We start from the raw sequence: 23,170 nt of genomic DNA, 5'->3' as shown, positions 1-23,170 counted from the left end.
TATTACCATACATTGTTACAAGCGATGAAAACTGTTTTTACCTCGCTGTAGGTATATATCGTAGTGCATCCGAGTTTATCGATCGCTAGGATCACCATAGCTAGAGTATGCTACATCTTCATTTATCATGTATCACATTTCCTCTCTCTCTCTCTCTCTCTCTTGTTCTCTCTCACGCTACACGCAATATTGAAATGATAAAGGACAACAATTCGAGCGCTCAGGGTACCGTTTCACTCGGGTTGCAATGACTGATGGACGCCATTACGCTATGTAGCCTTACATTGATGTCAAATTGATGTTTTTCCCCACTCACCGTATACCCAAATTCATTCCCCAAAAAATCCCGCGTCACTCGTAAACCTTCAATCGACTGCTTCCTGCACTCCTGCGTCTACGAGAGATGTATAAATGTTTGATGTGAAGGGTAACTTATGCGGTACTCTCGTGCATTTTCGAACCTTTGATGCGAGGTGAGGTAAAAAGCTCAGTCGTATGAAAAAGGCCGGGTAAGGCATGGTTGGTTATCCAGTAATAAATTTTCTTCTCTAATACTTTTTATACACAGTATAATTCATGAGCCTAAACTGACACCTCGACAATATTGCCACACAATATTTCCGTTATATAATGCTATCATAGACTAAATAGACTAGCAAAATGGCTCGACGTATTCAACGAATATCATACGATCACTCGGTCAGTCGAATTGACAGAAAACTAGCTCTGAATAAACCGTCCAATTTACGTCGACCCATTGAGTACCTAGCAGCGTACAGAAGTAATTACCTATTTCATTCAAAGCACCGTAGAGGAGAGGCATGATTTTTCTATTAATTAATCATAATCAACCTTAATATTCTACAGAAAATAGGCAAAAACAGAACAGAAGGTATCAAGTACAAAAATGCAAGAGAAATATCAGTTACCAAAGCACAACGCACACACCTCTCCACTTGTCAGTACAAGCAGTGCAATCCGTAGCTCATCGTCCCTTTTTCCCCTGTTATGAAAATAATCGCATCGTGAGAAGTAGCTGCATGCAAAAACTGAAATTTTTAGAGCCGGCCGATCCGCTAACATCCATTTTGCCCGTATTTTCTTAGGTCTGGTACTCAGCGACATAATCGAAAAGTATTTCGTCTCACCGACGTTACTTCGTGTCGTTCGAGTGGCAAAAGTTGGTCGAGTACTTCGTTTGGTCAAGGGAGCCAAGGGCATAAGAACGCTGCTCTTCGCACTTGCCATGTCTCTACCGGCGCTCTTCAACATCTGTTTACTCCTCTTCCTGGTGATGTTCATCTTCGCCATATTCGGAATGTCCTTCTTCATGCACGTCAAGGACAAGAGCGGCCTCGACGACGTCTACAACTTCAAGACGTTCACGCAGTCGATGATACTGCTGTTCCAGGTGAGTGACATCGAAAAAGAATCGCGGAAAAAAAAACGAATAAATTACAAATGGCACGAGGAGAAAGCGACGAGTGAACGGACACGCCTTATATCGCTACATCGATTCCAGATGTCTACCTCGGCCGGTTGGGACGGGGTTCTGGACGGTATAATAAACGAGGAGGACTGCCAGGAGCCAAACAACGAGATCGGTTACCCCGGCAACTGCGGCTCGTCGACGATAGGAATAGCGTACCTCCTCTCGTACCTGGTGATAAGTTTCCTGATCGTGATAAACATGTACATCGCCGTTATCCTCGAGAACTACTCCCAAGCGACGGAGGACGTGCAGGAGGGTCTGACCGACGACGACTACGACATGTACTACGAGATATGGCAGCAGTTCGACCCCGACGGTACCCAGTACATAAGATACGAGCAGCTCTCTGACTTCTTGGACGTGCTAGAGCCGCCGTTGCAGATACACAAGCCGAACAAGTACAAGATTGTGTCGATGGATATCCCCATATGTAAGGGCGACCTTATGTTTTGCGTGGACATTCTCGATGCACTCACAAAGGACTTCTTCGCGAGAAAGGGCAATCCTATCGAGGAGACGACCGAGCTCGGCGAGGTGCAAGCAAGACCGGACGAGGCGGGCTACGAGCCCGTCTCTTCGACCTTGTGGCGTCAGCGTGAAGAGTACTGCGCTCGGCTGATCCAGAACGCCTGGCGCAAGCACAAACAGCAAAGGCTCGGGGGGCCGAGCGAGGAGAGCGACGACCCGGACACCGACCCCCGGGGGCGGCAGACGGCTGTCCTCGTGGAGAGCGACGGCTTCGTAACGAAGAACGGGCATCGGGTCGTCATCCACAGCCGTTCGCCCAGCGTCACATCGCGCACGGCGGATGTCTGATCGCGGCCGCGTCCTCCTCCCAATTATTAATTAACACTAATGAATAACACCTCACACGCGTTATATTTATACTATTTAACAGCCTTATAGATGTATAAACATATACATATACACAGCCACACACGCTCGCATTACACGCGCCAACCCATACTCACACACACACACACACATATATCTATATATATACACACATACACAGATATATGTATATGTACATGTAAAGAAAGAGAAAGAAGAGAAAAAAAGTTCATAAGCATATTATCGATAACTGAAGAAGTGAACAAAGAAACAAAAAACGATATTCAAACGAAGGAAAAAATAATTGAAATAAAGAAAATAAAGTAAAAAATTAATCCTCCAACTAGTTGCCTTTAATCGTCTGCATCGGCCGTCGTCTGCTGCCGTTTGATGAATCGTTCCTATATTGTATATATATATAATATATATGTATATATATGTGTATATATATATATTATGTATTACACGCATGATACCGCGAGCGATATAGAGGATATTGGATGATTCAATAGTGGGAAAAGAATCGCGCGCCGATCGATCGGCGAGAATCTATCGGATAATGTGATCACGCGAATGGGAGAATCGCAAAGACGTCCGGAGGTTCTGGAACAACTTCCGATCGACTTCTTCGTTCGTTTCTCGCTTCGCCGTTGAGCCAGCTAATTGATACAACCGAGGATGACTGACGTTGCGATTCCTTTTATAAATAATTTGGACTATCAGCAAATTGCATAAACTTCCCCGAAAGGAATCGTGACCCTGCGTTCTCATTGGCCAAAGTGCATCGTCGATTTTCTCTCGCCGTTTGATTCGGGGCGTACATGAATTATTATACGCCCGGTGCCGCAATTATACGTTGTCAAAAGGATTGTTGCCAACGTCTAACAACAAACGTAACAATGGCCTCCTCCCTCCCGCTGCAGACGAAAATAAAAAAAAAAAAAGAAAAAAAGAATGAGAATATTAAAAATAAAAATAAAAATAAATAAATAAATAAGAGAAGAAACAGAGACCCGTTCATAATGATCTACAAGCGCTCGCTATCGCTTGCGATGAAATAATCAACGTACTTGATAACAAATGATGTTAAACCCTGTGTAATATTCGCCTGACTTGGAGCCTTAAATTGTAACTGCGCAGTGTCGAAAAATATTAATTGCAGACAGTGATGCGCCGACGGGAGTAAATTACCCAGTCGAAAGTTGAGGGATCACGATATGTATCCCATTTCCCGATAGTGCAACTCAATTTGGTACATATGCAGCGGCGTTACAAGGGTTATTTCTATCCGACCGAATGATATCCCACTTCATTAAACAGCCTATTATTATAACACACTGCAGCGTTTCGGCTTTTTTTCTAATTGCACTCGTACATATAAATTTACTCGCATATACACTTCTTCTATATACACATATTATATCGTCGTTTATTTTCCAAATTCTTATCTCTCGTTGGTTATTTTTTTTATTTAACTTTTTTTTGTCTTCTTATTGTTATCGATTCTATTTTTCATTTGCGTGTGTGAGTGGAAAGACAAGCGTGACGGTGATGATGATGATAATAATAATAATAGTAATAATAATAATAATAATAATAACAGTAATGATAATGATGATAAAAACGAGAAGACCGAGGAACTGATTAATTCGTGAGTGAGTGTGTCACAGGGAGAAGATATAAAGAAGATGTGATGTACAGAGCCGGAAAAGATGACAAGGACAATGGGAGGGGGTGCGAATTTGACGCGCCGAACGAACGTTGGAACAATGAAAAATCAAAGTGCGGACTGAAGGAGGTGTTTGGAGGACGCTGGATGTGGTGCGACAGGATATTAGTAAATTGACGAGTATAAGGATAAATGAATAAATAATAATAAAAACAATAATAATAACATTGTCACCGTTCGCGTGATGTGGGTGCGATTACGCCCCCACAATGGGGGGATGACGTGAGGATGCCGCAAGTTAAATAACTATTTACACGTTTACAAAATAAATTGATTAAACAAGAAAAAAAAAAAAAAAAACCAAACTAGAAAAAAAAGCATACAAAAAATTAACAAATAAAAATACGATGAAATACAAAACACACACTAAAACACGTTGTAGGTGGCTTCAAAATAAAATACAATAATGTTAATTAAAATTAAAAAAAAGAATATAAAAAAAAATTATTATTATTATATAACCAATAACAATCGCCTGCATATAAATAAATTATTAAATACGAAACAAAACCAAAAAAAAAAAAAAAGAAAACGAAAAAAAAATTATTATTATTATTATTATATACGAGAAAAAGCTTATTTGTTATATAATTGAAGAAGCTTAGAAATAATGAGAGACAGGGAAATTGAGAGAAGAAAATGTTAGTGAGAATATATTGTGTGAAAAAAGATATAGAAAGACAGATATATATTATATATATGTATAAGGATATTGTTTGGAATGAAAACACATCGTAAAGTAATAATATAGTAATTGTCGATGTAAGAAGGTAACATGAAAGGGAATTAAGAGCGACAAAGACACAAAGAGAGAGCTGTAAGAGGTACATTTATTGTATTAAAATTAACTTTCATTATAGTCACGTATAAAAAAAAAAAAAAAAATACTAAAGCGAGTAACCGACACAAATTTTTAAGAGTACGAAATAACTTAAACGACTCATTCAAATCAACATCATTTGAATTATAATTAATTATACATTAATAATACATTAATAATACATAAATACACACACACACACACACACACAGAAATTCTCTCGTATAAATATAAATTTGTATGTAAAAGTGTCCCATTATATGCGACAGACGACAAGATTCGCTGCGTGTCCCGAAAATATATGACGAGATGAGAAGATGAGAAGTAGCTGAAAGAAAATTCGGGCGAAGAGGAGAAGAGAAAACAATGAAAAATCAAAAATTAAAACATACAAAAAGTTGCGAGACACACCAAAAACTACCTGGGGAAATTTTTATTTTGAACTTAAATTGTACTGTAATAATTGCACGAGTTGGACCTTTGTATTTACACGCATAAGTATTTCAAGGTGGTCCATGTGTACGGTTGCACATGCCTATCCAGGTGCGCAGAGGAAAAACTGAAACCCACACACACACTGACACACAAGCGGAAGGGCCGCGGACGAGAGCCTGGTTCCCGTAGTTAGTGTAGCCCTGTTTTCCCGCAGGACCACACTCTTCACGTCCGAAGTATCCGTTCTCGGTCAGGACTGCCCTCGCCTGCGGCCCAGCATCCTGCAGGACCTGCTGGAATAGTGGAGAATGTAGAGAGAGGAGAAGTATTGCTACACACACAGACACACACACACACACACGCAGAAGCGCATAGGCACAGGAGAAGAAAAGCCTCGTTGAAAGCCCCAGCAGTAAATCGACGGCTGTTGTTGTTGATTTTAAGAGAGAAAAAAAGCAGAGCGTGAAGCTGAAAAATTTGTTTAACGATAAGCTTGAATAAGTCGCGCTCTGGAGGACGAGGCAAATTATACTTACATTCATGGTTTCGTAATGTCGCAATTTAAAGTGATCCTGCAAGTAGAAATGCGCGAGTTGAGGCGCAGGATATTTGTTTACAGCCTCAGCGAGGCGTGTTGAATGACGATTGAATAGGAGAAAAAGGAAAAAACGCGAAGTGACAACCGAGTATGATGGGTTTGAGATATTACGAGTTTCGAATGGTTTAAGTAAAAATGTTCATTAATTTAAGCTATAGAAAGCTCAAAAAAAGGAATCATTGTAAATTATTCGTACAAACTACTAATTACTACTATTGGTGTCGAGTCCGCTTGTCCGTATGTCAAAGTGTTTTAAGCAAAGCCTGCGGTGATTTAATAAAGTAACCACGTACCTATTGCATATGAGGAAAATGTAATTAACGTCAAAAGGATGGAATAAAATGCGGAGGCAGGGGAAATATGGGAAAATTAAATATAGTAAGTTTTCTATACACCGTATAGATTCGGGTACTTTCGTCATCTTGCGTCAAATTTTCATCGCTTCTTTCAATGGGTTTCATCACGCGTTCTTTTCGTACTCGATTATTGAACGTTGCATCAATGACTTATTGATAATGATATATAATATGCATTTAGGCGTGGATCTGAAAATTCGTCCGTTGGAGGTGAGGCCGCACTCGCATCATTTATCGGTCCTATTAAATTCTTCGCTAAAATTTTTCACAAGACGAGAATTTGTCTCACCAGCTCCGCGTCAGTTAAAGAATCAGCTAATAAGAAGTGAAAGTGTCATAGTGGCAAAGTAGCTTGATTCAAGCTATAGAAAAATTCAAAGCAGCGAACAAACATTGTTTGAAAAATAATTCACGATTGCACGAATCGCTAACATAATATTCTCGTCGCTTGGTGCGTCAATAAAGTATAGAGTCTTCATATTTGCGTTTGATTTTTAAAAATGTACGGCGCCTTTCGTCGCATTCAACGCAATTGTACACCGAGAGTCGCCGACCTCCGACGAACGAAATAATCGTGATCGGCTTCACTTCTGGGCGAGTGCTTTAAATTGGAAGAAAAATAAAATAAAGAAACAGCCAATTACCTTAGATTTAAATGAATTCTTGTAATTTGTGCAAATAATTCGATAACCGAGATGAATGAAAGCGTTGTCATTTTCACAGTACCTATCTCTTTTATGTCCGGTTACCGTTCCATCCATATTCTAGCATTCAACTTTGTAAAATCGTCTATGACTCCTAGTAGCGAGTCTCCACGAGTAACGAGCAATAAAATTATGCCCGCCGCGTACTCCCTGCATATAATTCTGAGCTGCCGCGGATCCCATCGCATCGCTATGCGTACAATGCTGACGCAAACCTTCAACTATCGCGAAATAAATATTTGGAAAAAATCGTTTAAAAAGATGTAGCAAGTATACCTTCTTGCACGGGTACAACGGAGTGATAAACGACAGAGCATTGCGAGTTCAGACTCGAAAACTACGGTGAAAAAAAAAAAAACACAAAAATCAGCGCGTGAAAATATACGTCACATATTATTATGATGTACAAGGCATTTCGGCCTTGAAAGGCAATTTTTGGGTTCACGGGGCGAAATTTGTTATATAAATACATGTGTCATATTTAACGGGATGACCGAACTATAATAACGGTTAAATATTAATTAATATGGCTGCCACGACTGCTGCTGAACTTTCCACAATTTTAAGCACCGTTCCATTTTTTATATATTTCACTAAAGTATTTCGATCAAATTTTTTGCGTGTCATAATGAACTACGATGTGATGTTTTCAAGGGCTTTAAATGTAAGTGTCATTATAAAAAAAAATTCGGCAAAATAATAATGATAACGATAATAATATTAATAGTAGTAGTAGTAGTAGGAGTAGTAGTAGTAGTAATAGTGGTAATAGTAATAACAATAATAACAATAATAATAATAATAATCACAAAAAAAATAATATTAATAATAATAATACTAATAGTAATAATAATAATAAAAATAAAAATAATTGCAACAACAAGAACAACAAGAAAAAATATGAATAGCGAAGTTACGTTTAACAGAGATAATAGATGGAGGAAAAAGTGAAAAATCAAATAAATGAGGTTGAATACATGAAAATAAAAAGATCGCGTATAAAGCTGACTCGAGAGAAAGAATATTAAGCCCTACGTTGGAGCCAAGACTTCCCCAGTTTTCCAATGTTCGTGTTCACCATCGTGGGCAATGAATATTAATATTTTCTTTCTTGAATCGCATTATCATGAATACTCATATAAGGACGATACAGAATATGCGTAAATGAGGCTATCGTTAATGCATAGTGTCGCTTCATCTCGGTATTAGAAACTTGTGGTAACATCGGTTGGGGGAAGTTTGCGTGTATAAAAGTTAAATAAATTTTTTAACTCACGTTGCCTTTTACGCGACGATATATATTGTACATTGTAAGATATAGTTACATACATATATACATATACACATATATACATATATGTATATATGTATATGTATTACCCCCTTCTACCCACCCCCGCCACCTCCCCCGACCGCCAAAACCCCTCCCCTTAAAAATATATTGCTCGGGAGCAAGTATTGATTGCACCGTCGTACATTTCCCCTGGCAATGTTACTACAATAATAATAATAATAACAATAACAACAAAAACAACAATAATAATAACAACAATAATAATAATAATAATAATAATGCCCAAAAGTTGTGCGATGTAAAATATAAAGTATATAATATATTGTAAACCGCAATGCAGAATGAAAAGTAACAAAAACCAAAATTATTCCTTATTACGATACGAGTAGTAAGGGCTTCGTAGGTGCTCAATAAGAAAAAGCTAAAAAAAAAAGAAAAAAAAAACAATAATAAATTAAAGCAAAGAAAAACTTGGACCTTTTTCGATTTGACTCGCGAGCAAACCGGGATCATCGATTATCGTATTAGCTAACGGCTTACATTAATCACTACCGTAAAAGTTTATAACGTAAAACGATCCATTGAAATCGTACCGATCGGTCAGTAAATAAGCGAGCAACTGCCATAGCTCAACCTTCGTAGTTTACAAGCTAACACGTGTAAGAATCCACGATTGATTGACCTTAGATGAATCCTGGATTAATACGAGATTATCAATGCTAGTAAAAAGAAAGGGAGAGAAAAAAAAAGCAACGTTGTTACGAAAATAAAAGTTTGTCCATTGCATAGATATTCCGTTATAGATTTAAATCGCTGCAAAGTGCCGTAAGTATCTAAATCTATCTTAAATACTTATTATACGCGAGAATTAAATAACGTGTACGTCATGCGCGAATCAACGCAAAACATTTAGCAAAGCTGAATAAAATATGGCATTGAATGACATTCATTATTCTCACAATTAATAAATATACATACTAAGATGAGTTATTTGCACAATATTATAAATAATAACCATATTTGTTGTTGTTATTACTATCATTATTATTATTACTACTAATTACTACTATGATACTTCTCCGTTTTACTTCACGTTTCTCTTTAGTCGTTATCAGAACTTTTCTCCAATTTCGTTAAACTTCGGTATCTTACGGGCAGCATCAGTTACTTAGAATAATTTCACTTCTTGATTCCGCAATTACGTATTATTGACGTTTCTTGTTATCACCATCTTCTTTTTCAATTTTTACCATACAATTTGCTTTCACACTTACTCCTAAATTTCTTTGCAGACAATTAGTATATCGTTCGGACGTCGCCAAAGGTATTAGTTTCATTATACGCTTATATCAATACCAATTCTTCATTGTTAATTATTACTATAACGGTTACTGTTTACCTTGCATAAAAATCGTCGTTTTGACTATTATTATTATCATTATCATTATCGTTATCATTATTGTTATTATTATTATTATTATTATTATTGATATTATTACTATTAATATCAATATCATTATTATTATTAACTTGAATCGAGTAATAATGAAATAAAATCGTTGTTAAATAATTAATACCGAAAATGGAGAGAAGAACAAAGTTGAATAAAAGTACGTAAAATATGAGCAAAAACAATAAATGATTTAGCGAGAGAGATTGATATAATATATTATCGGATCAAAATTATTAATTTGTTATTTATTAGTTATAATATCCTTAAATTATAATTATTGTAATTATAAAGTAAATAATTATATAATTACCATAAATAGTTACCTACGATTAACAAGTTGTTACCGCTTTGTTATACACAATATAATTAATATATTAAGAATTATAAAGTAAGCGAATGCATCATTGATTGGTCCTTTACTTAGAGTAATAATGATTGTTAGTTCAATATAATATATCTCTGCTATGTTTTTCTATTTGCTACAATTTCATTTTATTACGAGCGTTTTCGTTTGTCGGTTAGGCTGGTCTGGCCGACGTACACATTTTACAAAAATATTTTCAATAAACGAGAAAGCTTAACACTCCGCTATGTTTATTCTTCTCTTTATCGTCGGCCCACGCGGCGGCCCCAGCTTACATGTATAACCCACGTATCTGTCCATCGTCCAAACTATCGTCCATCACACAATTTCGTCGCTCCTTAGTGAACTTAAAACCATTTAAAAAAAATATCCGCATTCATGCTGCACGTTTTCACGTTTCGTTGAGGTGATATTTGTCCTGACTGTCGCTAATCGTCTCGTTGGGATCTGTGATCAGGATCCAAACTCCGTCCTAATGAGATCGCCGGTTCAGTGAAAATTAATTTTTAAACCACTTTTCTTGTTTCTGATTTACTTGGACAACGGTATATCACAGGTTGATAAACCTGGCGATAAATCTCGGGGTGCTCGCGACGATGTCAAGGCTTCGATAATGAATTCGGCTAATGGTAGCTATCATCGATATCACGTGACAGCAGGGGACGATTATTATTCTCTCTTCGTTTTTGCGACATCGAACTTTCCACTTGTCCCGAAAACCACGAATCATAATTGTGTTCCATTTCGAATGATGATCAATTTTTTATTCATTCCTTTTCCATTAAATTCAACGATCCTCCAAACATGTCTTCCCCCGGTGTTGTATGTGAACCGGTCAAATAGATAGGATCTGTATAATTTTTTGTGTACACATGTATGCATTTACATAATTACCGTAATTTTATCGCCACCGTAAAGTTTGTTCAACTATAATATTAGTAGACCAGACCTTGGACGGCCTAAGGCGTATATACCTGTAATGATTATATAAGCGAAAAGTGTTAAAATGAAAGTATGATATTATCAACGGCACTTGTTTTGGTGTATTCCAAGTTGAAGATTTATCCTCACCGTGACTGAACGGAGTTAATAAATTCCTCAACTCACTCCGTTGAGTATCTAACTAGAAAATTAGCCCGACCTACAACCCCCATGATAATGAGCTTAGGGTGACACGTCAGATTAATGGTAGGTATCTTCCACGTGTATTAAATCGTCATTTCATATTTGAATAATAAAACAAAAAAACATGAAATTGTTTAGTATCTTCTTCACATTTTCTCAGCAGTTAGTACTACGATGCTTCGGACGTGTTTTTTGCAAACGTTGGGGTTCACTCCTAAGGCAAGGATCGTAAAAAAAGTCAGATTGGCTAATTGTGCAGAAGGGGTTGTAATTGATGAATTGTGACGCGAATGAAAATGTATGAAATTTCCCATTACGGTTACAACTAGCGCCGTGCCGTCCCGGTTGAGGGCGAAGCTAATTTTAATCTCGCGGTCGGCGGTAATGAAACTTACGATTTTCCCTGTATAGCTACAGATACGGTGAAAAAGGACACAATGGTGAATTTTCATGGAATTGAGTATATGTTACGTGTACAAAGTATAACCCTGCAATCTTTATAACTGAAAATATGCGTACGGACAGGCTGCAAGTATTTAGAAATTTTTGAAACACTTACGAATAATTATCCTAAGCGAGTAACCGAGCAATTAACCGTTGAAAGTCAGGTGACTAATCTTCCTCCGTTCCCAGAGCCCGGTAAATCTAACTATATTCGATACCCGATGAAAATATGCGTTTATATAATTATGGCTCACGGCGACAGCCCCGTTGTCGAAATTAATGAATAGAGGGTTTTCACATTGGAGTTTGAAGTCCCTGAGATTTGAATATTTATAGCTTACTAAATAGTTGAGTAATCGGAGTAAATTGCCGGAATGTAAGTACTACTTTCGCTCTCCTACACTGAAGTAATTAACACCTATTAATTATTAAGCAGTCAACTTGCGGAGGTAGGACCGAAACTGCCGCTACCTGAGCTAGATCAATAACACATGCAACCTAACCATCCCTGAATTAGACCCACGGAAATAAAACCAACAAATTCGCCGTTGAAATACGTTGTAGTTTTTCACGGACGAGTTTAAGGGTGGGTTCTTTGGCCTACAAGTTAAACATCCTTCTGTTTTTGATCGCCAACAAAGTCACGCGAATGGTGTGGTATGACATCGCGTGAATTAATCAATAACTTGCGCTTATAATGAAGTACGAGAATATTTTGAAATGTGCACATGTTGTCTTACACTTTCAGGTAAGGCAAGGCTGGAGAATCCTTAATTTCCGAATACCGAGTACTTTCAGGGGCTGCTAATTACTCCGTGTTTGCCGTAGTGTAACGCTTCCGGCAAAACCCGCAGGTAGTCTGGCAGCTGCGAAATTTGAGGGGGGCGAGTCTCGGATATAAAGTTTATACACCGGGCTGCATTTGCAAATATGCGGGTGTTTGTACGTGACGTGAGGAAATGACAGCCAAGACGATGTTCTTTGACTCTTAATTATTCTCCATTTCAATGGACTTGTATCTAGGCGGAAAACTGGAGTTATTCTTGGCCTGATAAAAAAGTGCGGAAATTTAAAGCAAGAAACTCGAAAATGCGTACCTACTCGACCTGACTACTTTTGCGCGTTCGAATGAAATCGCTTCTTAACAATCAAACATACGAGTTTGTGATTTATTAACACTCCTTTCAGAACAGTCGGTGAAAATTTCATTTCAGTAGGCGGCCACTTTTGATCTGTTGCAGCGTTTTTGTACTGCGTTCAATCCAGTCCTTTCGCAAAGTTACGTCCGTACAGTTTATCAAAGAATCAATATCGCATTTTCCAAAATCGTTTAAATTCAGACTAAGTCATGACGGAGATCTCCAGTTTTTTGGCTGTTATTCTTTATTCGTTGCTTGCAGCGTATTCGTATCACTCAATTGATTTTTCACAAAAACTCAAGTCGCCTAATGCATTAACCAATAGATTTCAGTATCATTCAAAACCGTCTTGATTCTCAAAAAAGATATGAATGGTTAGCCTTCTTTTTTCTCGGAGCAAGATAGGTTTCGTCTTAGAATAGAATCTAATATCCTTTCACAGACTAATTTGTATTCAAAGATTGTAAAATCTCATCAACGGTATCAAAGTATAGGACTTACTGCTAAGAAGATACGAAAAAAAAAACTCAACTATTCTATGTTATCCGCTGTAACTTTTCGTGAAAAGTTAATTCAATTCTTCAAAATCACTCTTACTATTCGTGCATAATTTTTTCCCGAGTGATATTGTATATTTTTGGACGGTTCTTGTTTGTTCTAGATTTCTAGTAATTATGCATATTTAAGGAGTTCATTCCACGTAAATAAGTGCTAATTTATGACAACATTTCCAATGTGCTATTTCTGAGAAAATCTCGACATTCTATTAATTTTTTTTTTAACTTGGACCTTCCAATTTTTTTTCCTGTCGTACTTTTTAAACCAAGAACTTCTTTCAATGAGTTCGTTCTATTTCATACCTTTATACGATTTGATATGCGGAACAACTCGAACTTTCATTTTGAACTGATTTCTGCTGCTATATCGGCAGATGTTCGTTTAGAAAGATTCTTATCAGGAGCAGCTATTTTGATGAAAGTGAAGAGGAAATGCTGAGTTTTTCTATGTTATTCATGAATATTTACTAATCGTCTGGCTGCAACTGCAATAAAAATCTTGGTTTCGGTAATCTTTACGAAGATGAAACATAGATTGTTTGCTTGGAAATTAAAGCTGTACACCTATATAACTATTATTAATTGACCAGTATCTATCAACAAATTCAACTCATTATCCGCAAATCCTTCTTCCAAGTCCGCGTAAAATACAACCATTAATTTCACCGTTAGATTCAAGGATTCACCCTGTGTGGACCGGAAGTTGGTGATGTGGCCGATGCTACATTCTGCATTTTCCGTTCATAATTCATTTGTGATTATGGAAATGAACTGAATTGCCCATCAGAATGTTATTTTGCACCTGGTGAAAGAGAGAGGAAAGAAAAATACTTCAGAATGGCGAGAGAAAAAAACAATATTGATGAAATATAATCGCATCAACTTCAGTAATCTGCGTTAGAGCGGCGTCAGGCAGTTACTGCCTGTAGGCAACACAGTTTCAAAAACTCAATTTATTACTACGAGGAGCTTCTGACAACCAACGCCGTAGCTAGAGGTGGGCGCAAGAAGGGTGCCTACACAGAGCCTCTTTTTGCAGAGGGTATCGTTTCGTGAGAAACAAATAAGATTCTGTAAGATAAGCTCCGGTACCACGAGCAGCTGAAAATGTATCTTTCGTATGTATGGAATACAGATGTAAGATCGAAGTAGCTAACATCAACTCTCAGGCCCTGTACTCACACTTGGATGCTAAGACCCAATGGGGTTCCACACTTACTTAGATTTGCCCGTGGCATAACCATTTTGTTGATCTTCTCAGCGGTTGTTGTGATGGAAAATCAATAATAGTATATTGCGTTACAAGCGCGGAAAGTAGGTGATTTCCGATTAGTGAGAAGTCAGCTGCGTGAGCCACAAGGGCGAGTGCTGTGGCCACACGAGTTAGATATCGCTCATCCACACGTGTGATATACGGTATTCTTTATAATATTTGGGAAGGAAAGTTTGATTTGAGAAGCTGCGAACGTGCTACTGACTGTGCGTAAAATTGGGGCAAGGTAACTTTGACTTTAACACAGGGCGTGAAATTGAGTGAATTGAAAGTGCGCATGTGCCGAAGAACGCCCTTGTACGTAAAATCGAGCACTTCGGTTAGGCACATGCGCCAGCGTCGTTTTACCGCACTTTTTGAAAATTAGGCAAGCTTCGCAGTCTTCCATAATTCAAGCGGGAATTGAAAGTAGTTTTTTTTTTTGCCAGCGAGTTGATCAAAATGAAAAAAAATTCGTACTAAACAATTTTCAAATTTGTAGCATCAATTGTTCACATATGATCCCTAAGCAAATGTTCGAGCGTTGACTGAAGAATATATCTTTAGTCAACGGCTGACCATCGAAGGGCCAAGTCGCTTGAGTCTGGAATCGGCAGGAAAGACTAAGTGCGTATTTCTTGTATGAAATGTGAAAACTAAAATCGTTATACATCACATGATATCATGATACGTCATACATCGTGCATCGTCATACATAGTATTGAAGTTCGAAACCAATGTTTGGATGCTCGGATGTTCAGAAAATGACGTCACCCAAATTTTTTTTTCCCTCGACGTCATCGATCTATAGCAATCGTCGACCGCCAAAATTCCTCAGTCTGGAAACAACCGCGCAGTAGAGCGGACGGATGAGAATCGCGCTCCGCAGATTTCGAGTACCGGGTTCTCTACCTCCTGGATTCTGCGGTCCGGGTCCGCTTCTTGGTGCAACTCGAGTTCCAGGACAAGCGCTCCGGGGTTCCTGTTTCATGTTTACGATGAATTATTTCAATTCATTTTTTGCGTAAGCTCAAATTCAGTTGCTGTCATTGCGCTAATAAAATTTCTACAATTTTTTATCATTTTCTCATAATCTTCTTGTTAAAATGTGTCAATACAGAAATCATAATAATCCTTACACAATATTTTTGATGTGTTCTGATACTGCAAATGTTTCTTAGTATTCGAGGTATAACCCGAAGTGGGTGTTGGTGGTTGTTGGGGGTGGTTGGCGGTGGTTGGAGGTGGTTGGAGGTGGTTGGAGGTGGACGAGGAGGAGGACGAGAAAGAGGAGGAGAACAAGGCGGACGAAGAGGACGAGGATGTGTGCTCGGTGAGTAAAACATTTTTATAATATTTGATAACAATTGTAATTATATTTCATCTAAAATATTTCAAACTTGTCATGTTTACAATAAAATATTTCAATTCATTTTTCGCGCAAGCACATATTCAGTAGCTATAAATGCGCTAATAAAACTTATTACATTATTAATCGGATAATTAATTCTATTAATCCTTACATAATATTTTTGCTGAGTTCGTATACTAAAAATATTTATTACTATTCAAGGTATAACCTGAGGTGGTTATTGGTGGTTATTGGTGGTTGTTGGGGGCGGTTGGCGGTGGTCGGAGGTGGACGAGGAGGAGGACGAGAAAGATGAGGAAAACAAGGTGGACGAGGAGGGCGAGGATTTGTGCTCGGTGAGTAAAACACTTTTATAATATTTGATGGCAATTGTAATTATATTTCATCTAAAATATTTCAAACTTGTCATGTTTACAATAAAATATTTCAATTCATTTTTCGCGCAAGCACAAATTCAGTAGCTATAAATGTGCTAGTGAAGTTTATTCTACTATCGATTATTTAATTATATTAATCCTTACACAATATTTACGATGTGTTCTTATACTGAAAATATTTATTACTATTTAAGGTATAACCCGAGGTGGTTATCAGTGGTTGTTGGAGGTGGTCGGAGATGGACAAGGCGGAGGACGAGGAAGACGAGGAGAACAAGGTGAACGAGGATTTGTGCACGGTGAGTAAAACAGTTTGATAATATTTAATGACAATTGTAATTATATTTCGTCTACAAGTTTTCAAATTTGTCATGTTTACAATAAATTATTTCAATTCACTTTTGTAAGTATTTATGAATATACCATCTATGAATATTCATTGTTGGTATATAAGGTCTGGCAACGTACCTACTTTCTGTAAGAGATGTTGAAGATTTTCAACATAATTATGTTTCAGTTCTGTGCCCCACCTAGTGATCCACTAGTACATATCCTCCGACGTGACATCGCTGTGCTACGTATAAAGAAGAACAGATTTATTAGGATGCGAATTGCTCCTCTCTTCTTGCCATTGTGCTTTCAGCCATTGTTGTGCTGTGTGTTTAAAATTTAGGACAGTATATAATATAGAATAACAGGTACAGCTACGAATATAGCACTACAATAAATCTTATAGAAATGGGCTCTCATTGAGATTTCTCTGTATTTATAACTCGACGCGAGAATGCAAAAATCAATGTAATGCCATCCGTAAGGTAATTGGACTCGTATTTGCACTACGAGAACTCGTTGGGCATTTTGCGGTGAAGTTTGAAAAATTGTTGTACAAGAAATTAAATAACTATAAAAATGGATAAAAAATATTATCTCTAATAGTGAATGTAGCTAATACAGCTTTAACCGTATATTGATTATGCTAATGATCTATTGTGACAAGATCGGAATTAGATAAGCTCTCTAAATACTCTTTTCTAGACTATTAATTTATATCATGTATATGTAAATGTATATTTCTTCAGTTTATACAATCACTGCACTAGGATTTCCCTTGCCACGTTTTATGGTGCGCTTGTGTAATTTGTATATTATTAACCTTACGTTTTACTCTATTTGCGACAAGTTGTGAGTGTTTCTAATTTCTTGGCAATTATTTATGTACATGTATGTGTATATATGTATATACACATGCATAAGTATACATATACATATTTTTTAACTAGATATACATATATTTAAAACTAGATTTTTGCAATAAACACAGAGGTTTTAGTATATTCACATACGGATTTCTGTGTAAAGGTATACTTGAACTAAAATATCCCTAATACGGAGTTCTTCGTAATTCGCATTTGTTCTTGTAACCCAATGTCCTACATACGATGGCAAAAATCTAGAACCAACTTAACTGAGTCTCAAAGCCCTGTTAACATAAAGGCAGCTATTTGATAGAAATTATAGTTTATAGTTTACACAGCCCATTGCATGATATTTCATTATAAATACATATGTTTCAATGTATTTAGGAATAATTTATCAAATGTACAGAGGTCATGTGCAAATAATAAATGAATTCGACCGCAGTTTGATGTATTCATTAAAGCTTCAACAATAAATTTAAGCTTTGTTACGTCTTTTATTTTATTATGGATAATCAAAAACATTTCCGACTATTCGTACTGTGGAAGCATGGGGATTAAACCAAATGTAGCAAAAGATTAGAAACAGTGTATGTAGAGTACGGGTATTTTTCTAACAATGCAAACACGTGCCGCTAGCTTAGTTTTGACATATCTAGAATACCACGCCTTGCGAATTAGCTTTCCAGACAGAGATGAATGATGAATTTTACGGACTGCATTATCGTTGTTGAATACTCTATGCCTCATGGGGAAAGAAAATCTGTAACGATAAAATTGATGCACCGGATCATCGTCGACTTTAACTTTTGAAATGTCCTACCATTTCCGAACACCTCCAACCATCCTATTTACCTATATTACTAGATTAGCTATTATATGAAAAGAGAAGAATTATTCACTTCGAAATGGGATTCTATTCGACGCGCGCTCGATGTATTCCATAACATTAGTATTCATTATTATTCCAACAACTTTTCATTTGCTCTCTCGATCTTGAATTTTCGTAGGCATATAATCAAAACGCTGTTCTAGCTAGTCGAGAGTGAAGTATCTACGTTGGGTAGAGAAGCAAAATTGTTTTTCGAAAAGTATTCGGATGGAAAAAAATTCAGAGTAACTGTAATACATCACGGATGCGCTAATTTTGAACGAGATAAAATGGATGCTTCGTATATGAGACAGTATTTAACGCTGCGTAGTGATTTAAAGACCTGAAAAGGTGATAGGGAGAGAAAGAACAAAGCTTCTTAACACTTCGAGTGTATTTTAACACACATTTGAAAGATACGAGCGAAATTTTTCATCATCCAACTGTCGCAGAACGGCAGCGTTATCAGCTGACCCGTTAAGTGAAGGATATATCTTCAGTCAACGGCTGACCATCGAAGGGCCTGGCCGCTTGAGTCTGGAATCGGCAGGACAGATGAAGTGTGTATTTCTTGTATGAAATGTGAACACTAAAATCATTATACATCATATCATATCATCATACATCATACATCATACATCGTACATCATACATCATACATCATACATCATACATCATACATCATACATCATCATACCTAGTATTACAGTTCGAAACCAAAGTTTGAATTTTCGGATGTTCGGAAAGTGACGTCACCAATCTGAAATCGGCTAGCCGAGTTCCTCAGTCTGGTAACAACCGCGCAGTAGAGCGGACGGATGAGAGTCGCGCTCCGCAAACTTCGAGTACCGGGTTCTCAACCTCCCGGATCCCGCGCTTCGGGTCCGCTACGTATTTCGAGTACCGGGTTCTCAACCTCCCGGATCCCGCGCTTCGGGTCCGCTACGCGGTGAAACTCGACTTCCAGGATAAGCGCTCCGTGGTTCCTGGTTCATGTTTACAATAAATTATTTCAATTCGTTTTTCGCGCAACCCCAAATTCGGTACCTGTCAGTCCGCTAATAAAATTTCTCGACTTCCAGGATAAGCGCTCCGTGGTTCCTGGTTCATGTTTACAATAAATTATTTCAATTCGTTTTTCGCGCAACCCCAAATTCGGTAGCTGTCAGTCCGCTGATAAAATTTCTCGACTTCCAGGATAAGCGCTCCGTGGTTCCTGGTTCATGTTTACAATAAATTATTTCAATTCGTTTTTCGCGCAACCCCAAATTCGGTACCTGTCAGTCCGCTAATAAAATTTCTCGACTTCCAGGATAAGCGCTCCGTGGTTCCTGGTTCATGTTTACAATAAATTATTTCAATTCGTTTTTCGCGCAACCCCAAATTCGGTACCTGTCAGTCCGCTAATAAAATTTCTCGACTTCCAGGATAAGCGCTCCGTGGTTCCTGGTTCATGTTTACAATAAATTATTTCAATTCGTTTTTCGCGCAACCCCAAATTCGGTACCTGTCAGTCCGCTAATAAAATTTCTCGACTTCCAGGATAAGCGCTCCGTGGTTCCTGGTTCATGTTTACAATAAATTATTTCAATTCGTTTTTCGCGCAACCCCAAATTCGGTACCTGTCAGTCCGCTAATAAAATTTCTCGACTTCCAGGATAAGCGCTCCGTGGTTCCTGGTTCATGTTTACAATAAATTATTTCAATTCGTTTTTCGCGCAACCCCAAATTCGGTACCTGTCAGTCCGCTAATAAAATTTCTCGACTTCCAGGATAAGCGCTCCGTGGTTCCTGGTTCATGTTTACAATAAATTATTTCAATTCGTTTTTCGCGCAACCCCAAATTCGGTACCTGTCAGTCCGCTAATGAAATTTCTCGACTTCCAGGATAAGCGCTCCGTGGTTCCTGGTTCATGTTTACAATAAATTATTTCAATTTGTTTTCCGCGCAACCCCAAATTCGGTACCTGTCAGTCCGCTAATAAAATTTCTATAACTTTACAATCTTCTCATAATCTTTTTGGTAAAATATATCGATAAAAAAATTATATTAAACCTTCCACGGTATTTTTGATTTGTTCTCACGCTGAAAATATTTATTAGCATTCGAGGTATAACCTGAGGTGGTTGAAGGTGGTCGGAGGTGGACGAGGAGGAGGACGAGGAGGACGAGAATTTGTGCTGGGTGAGTAAAACACTTTTATAATATTTGATGGCAATTGTAATTATATTTCATCTGAAATATTACAAACTTGTCACGTTTACAATAAATTATTTCAATTCATTTTTCGTGCAAGCACATATTCAGTAGCTATGAATAATCTTATACAATTTATTATATTATTAATCGATTAATTATTATTCTTATAATATTTAATGGCAATTGTAATTATATTTCATCTGAAATATTACAAACTTGTCACGTTTACAATAAATTATTTCAATTCATTTTTCGTGCAAGCACATATTCAGTAGCTATGAATAATCTTGTACAATTTATTATATTATTGATTAATTGATTAATTACAGTCATCCTTACACAATATTTTTGATGTGTTCCTATACTAAAAATATTCATTACTTTTCCAGGTATCACCCGAGGTGGTCGAGGAGGAGGACGAGCTGGACGAGGAGGAGGACCAGGTGGACGAGGAGGAGGACGAGGTGGACGAGGAGGAGGCGGGGTGGGTCGTGGGAGAGGACCTCTCCTCTCCTCAGAGGAGGGGAGGGGAAGGGGCAGGGAAGGGGGAAAGGTGGGCGGGGAGGGGGAAGGGACGGGAAGGGAAGGGACGGGAAGGGGCGGGGAGGGGTGGGCGGCGGGGTGGGGGAGGGAGGGAGGGAGGGAGGGAGGGTGGGAGGGAGGGCGGGAGGGAGGGAGGGAGGGAGGAAGGGAGGGAGGGAGGGCGGGGGGGGGGGGTATACTGCTCTATTAATTCTAACGGGCTTGCATCGACATCCGTCCTCCACTCTCTCCCTCCCTCCCTCCCTCCCACCCTCCCTCCCTCCCTCCCTCCCACCCTCCCTCCCTCCCTCCCTCCCTCCCTCCCTCCCTCCCTCCCTCCCTCCCTCCCTCCCTCCCCCACCCCGTCGCCCACCCCTCCCCGCCCCTTCCCGTCCCTTCCCTTCCCTTCCCTTCCCTTCCCTTCCCTTCCCCCGCCCCGCCCACCTCTCCCCCTTCCCTGCCCCTCCCCCTCCCCTCCTCTGAGGAGAGGAGAGGTCCTCTCCCACGACCCACCCCGCCTCCTCCTCGTCCACCTCGTCCTCCTCCTCGTCCACCTGGTCCTCCTCCTCGTCCAGCTCGTCCTCCTCCTCGACCACCTCGGGTGATACCTGGAAAAGTAATGAATATTTTTAGTATAGGAACACATCAAAAATATTGTGTAAGGATTACTGTAATTAATCAATTAATCAATAATATAATGAATTGTACAAGATTATTCATAGCTACTGAATATGTGCTTGCACGAAAAATGAATTGAAATAATTTATTGTAAACGTGACAAGTTTGTAATATTTCAGATGAAATATAATTACAATTGCCGTCAAATATTATAAAAGTGTTTTACTCACCCAGCACAAATCCTCGTCCTCCTCGTCCTCCTCCTCGTCCACCTCCGACCACCTTCAACCACCTCAGGTTATACCTCGAATGCTAATAAATATTTTCAGCGTGAGAACAAATCAAAAATACCGTGGAAGGTTTAATATAATTTTTTTATCGATATATTTTACCAAAAAGATTATGAGAAGATTGTAAAGTTATAGAAATTTTATTAGCGGACTGACAGGTACCGAATTTGGGGTTGCGCGGAAAACAAATTGAAATAATTTATTGTAAACATGAACCAGGAACCACGGAGCGCTTATCCTGGAAGTCGAGAAATTTCATTAGCGGACTGACAGGTACCGAATTTGGGGTTGCGCGAAAAACGAATTGAAATAATTTATTGTAAACATGAACCAGGAACCACGGAGCGCTTATCCTGGAAGTCGAGAAATTTTATCAGCGGACTGACAGGTACCGAATTTGGGGTTGCGCGAAAAACGAATTGAAATAATTTATTGTAAACATGAACCAGGAACCACGGAGCGCTTATCCTGGAAGTCGAGAAATTTTATTAGCGGACTGACAGGTACCGAATTTGGGGTTGCGCGAAAAACGAATTGAAATAATTTATTGTAAACATGAACCAGGAACCACGGAGCGCTTATCCTGGAAGTCGAGAAATTTTATTAGCGGACTGACAGGTACCGAATTTGGGGTTGCGCGAAAAACGAATTGAAATAATTTATTGTAAACATGAACCAGGAACCACGGAGCGCTTATCCTGGAAGTCGAGAAATTTCATTAGCGGACTGACAGGTACCGAATTTGGGGTTGCGCGAAAAACGAATTGAAATAATTTATTGTAAACATGAACCAGGAACCACGGAGCGCTTATCCTGGAAGTCGAGAAATTTTATTAGCGGACTGACAGGTACCGAATTTGGGGTTGCGCGAAAAACGAATTGAAATAATTTATTGTAAACATGAACCAGGAACCACGGAGCGCTTATCCTGGAAGTCGAGAAATTTTATTAGCGGACTGACAGGTACCGAATTTGGGGTTGCGCGAAAAACGAATTGAAATAATTTATTGTAAACATGAACCAGGAACCACGGAGCGCTTATCCTGGAAGTCGAGAAATTTTATTAGCGGACTGACAGGTACCGAATTTGGGGTTGCGCGAAAAACGAATTGAAATAATTTATTGTAA

The 23,170-nt window shown here is 38.5% G+C and overlaps 1 protein-coding gene and 1 long non-coding RNA gene across 20 annotated transcripts in view; both read left to right on the top strand.

The window, feature by feature from the left end:
- Positions 1-10,301, top strand: part of para (sodium voltage-gated channel paralytic) — a 68,055-nt gene extending 57,754 nt beyond the window's left edge. For all 19 annotated transcript variants that reach the window (XM_046633524.1, XM_069137414.1, XM_046633528.1 and 16 more), the window contains 2 exons: positions 1,107-1,411; positions 1,523-10,301. In XM_046633524.1, the coding sequence (XP_046489480.1) occupies positions 1,107-1,411; positions 1,523-2,308 (1,091 nt within the window). In that variant the 3' untranslated portion in view covers positions 2,309-10,301. The remainder of the gene's footprint in view (positions 1-1,106; positions 1,412-1,522) is intronic.
- Positions 10,302-15,413: 5,112 nt separating this feature from the next.
- Positions 15,414-17,608, top strand: LOC138191104 (uncharacterized). The gene is made up of 5 exons (XR_011177401.1): positions 15,414-15,620; positions 15,778-15,929; positions 16,170-16,303; positions 16,540-16,644; positions 16,863-17,608. It is a non-coding gene; the product is annotated as an uncharacterized lncRNA (long non-coding RNA).
- The last annotated feature ends 5,562 nt before the right edge of the window (positions 17,609-23,170 follow it).

Source organism: Neodiprion pinetum, chromosome 6, assembly GCF_021155775.2.
Source record: "Neodiprion pinetum isolate iyNeoPine1 chromosome 6, iyNeoPine1.2, whole genome shotgun sequence".
In the NCBI taxonomy this organism is placed as follows: Eukaryota; Metazoa; Arthropoda; class Insecta; order Hymenoptera; family Diprionidae; genus Neodiprion; species Neodiprion pinetum.
Note: the sequence above shows the minus strand (reverse complement) of the source record. Positions and strands in the feature narration are given on the sequence as shown.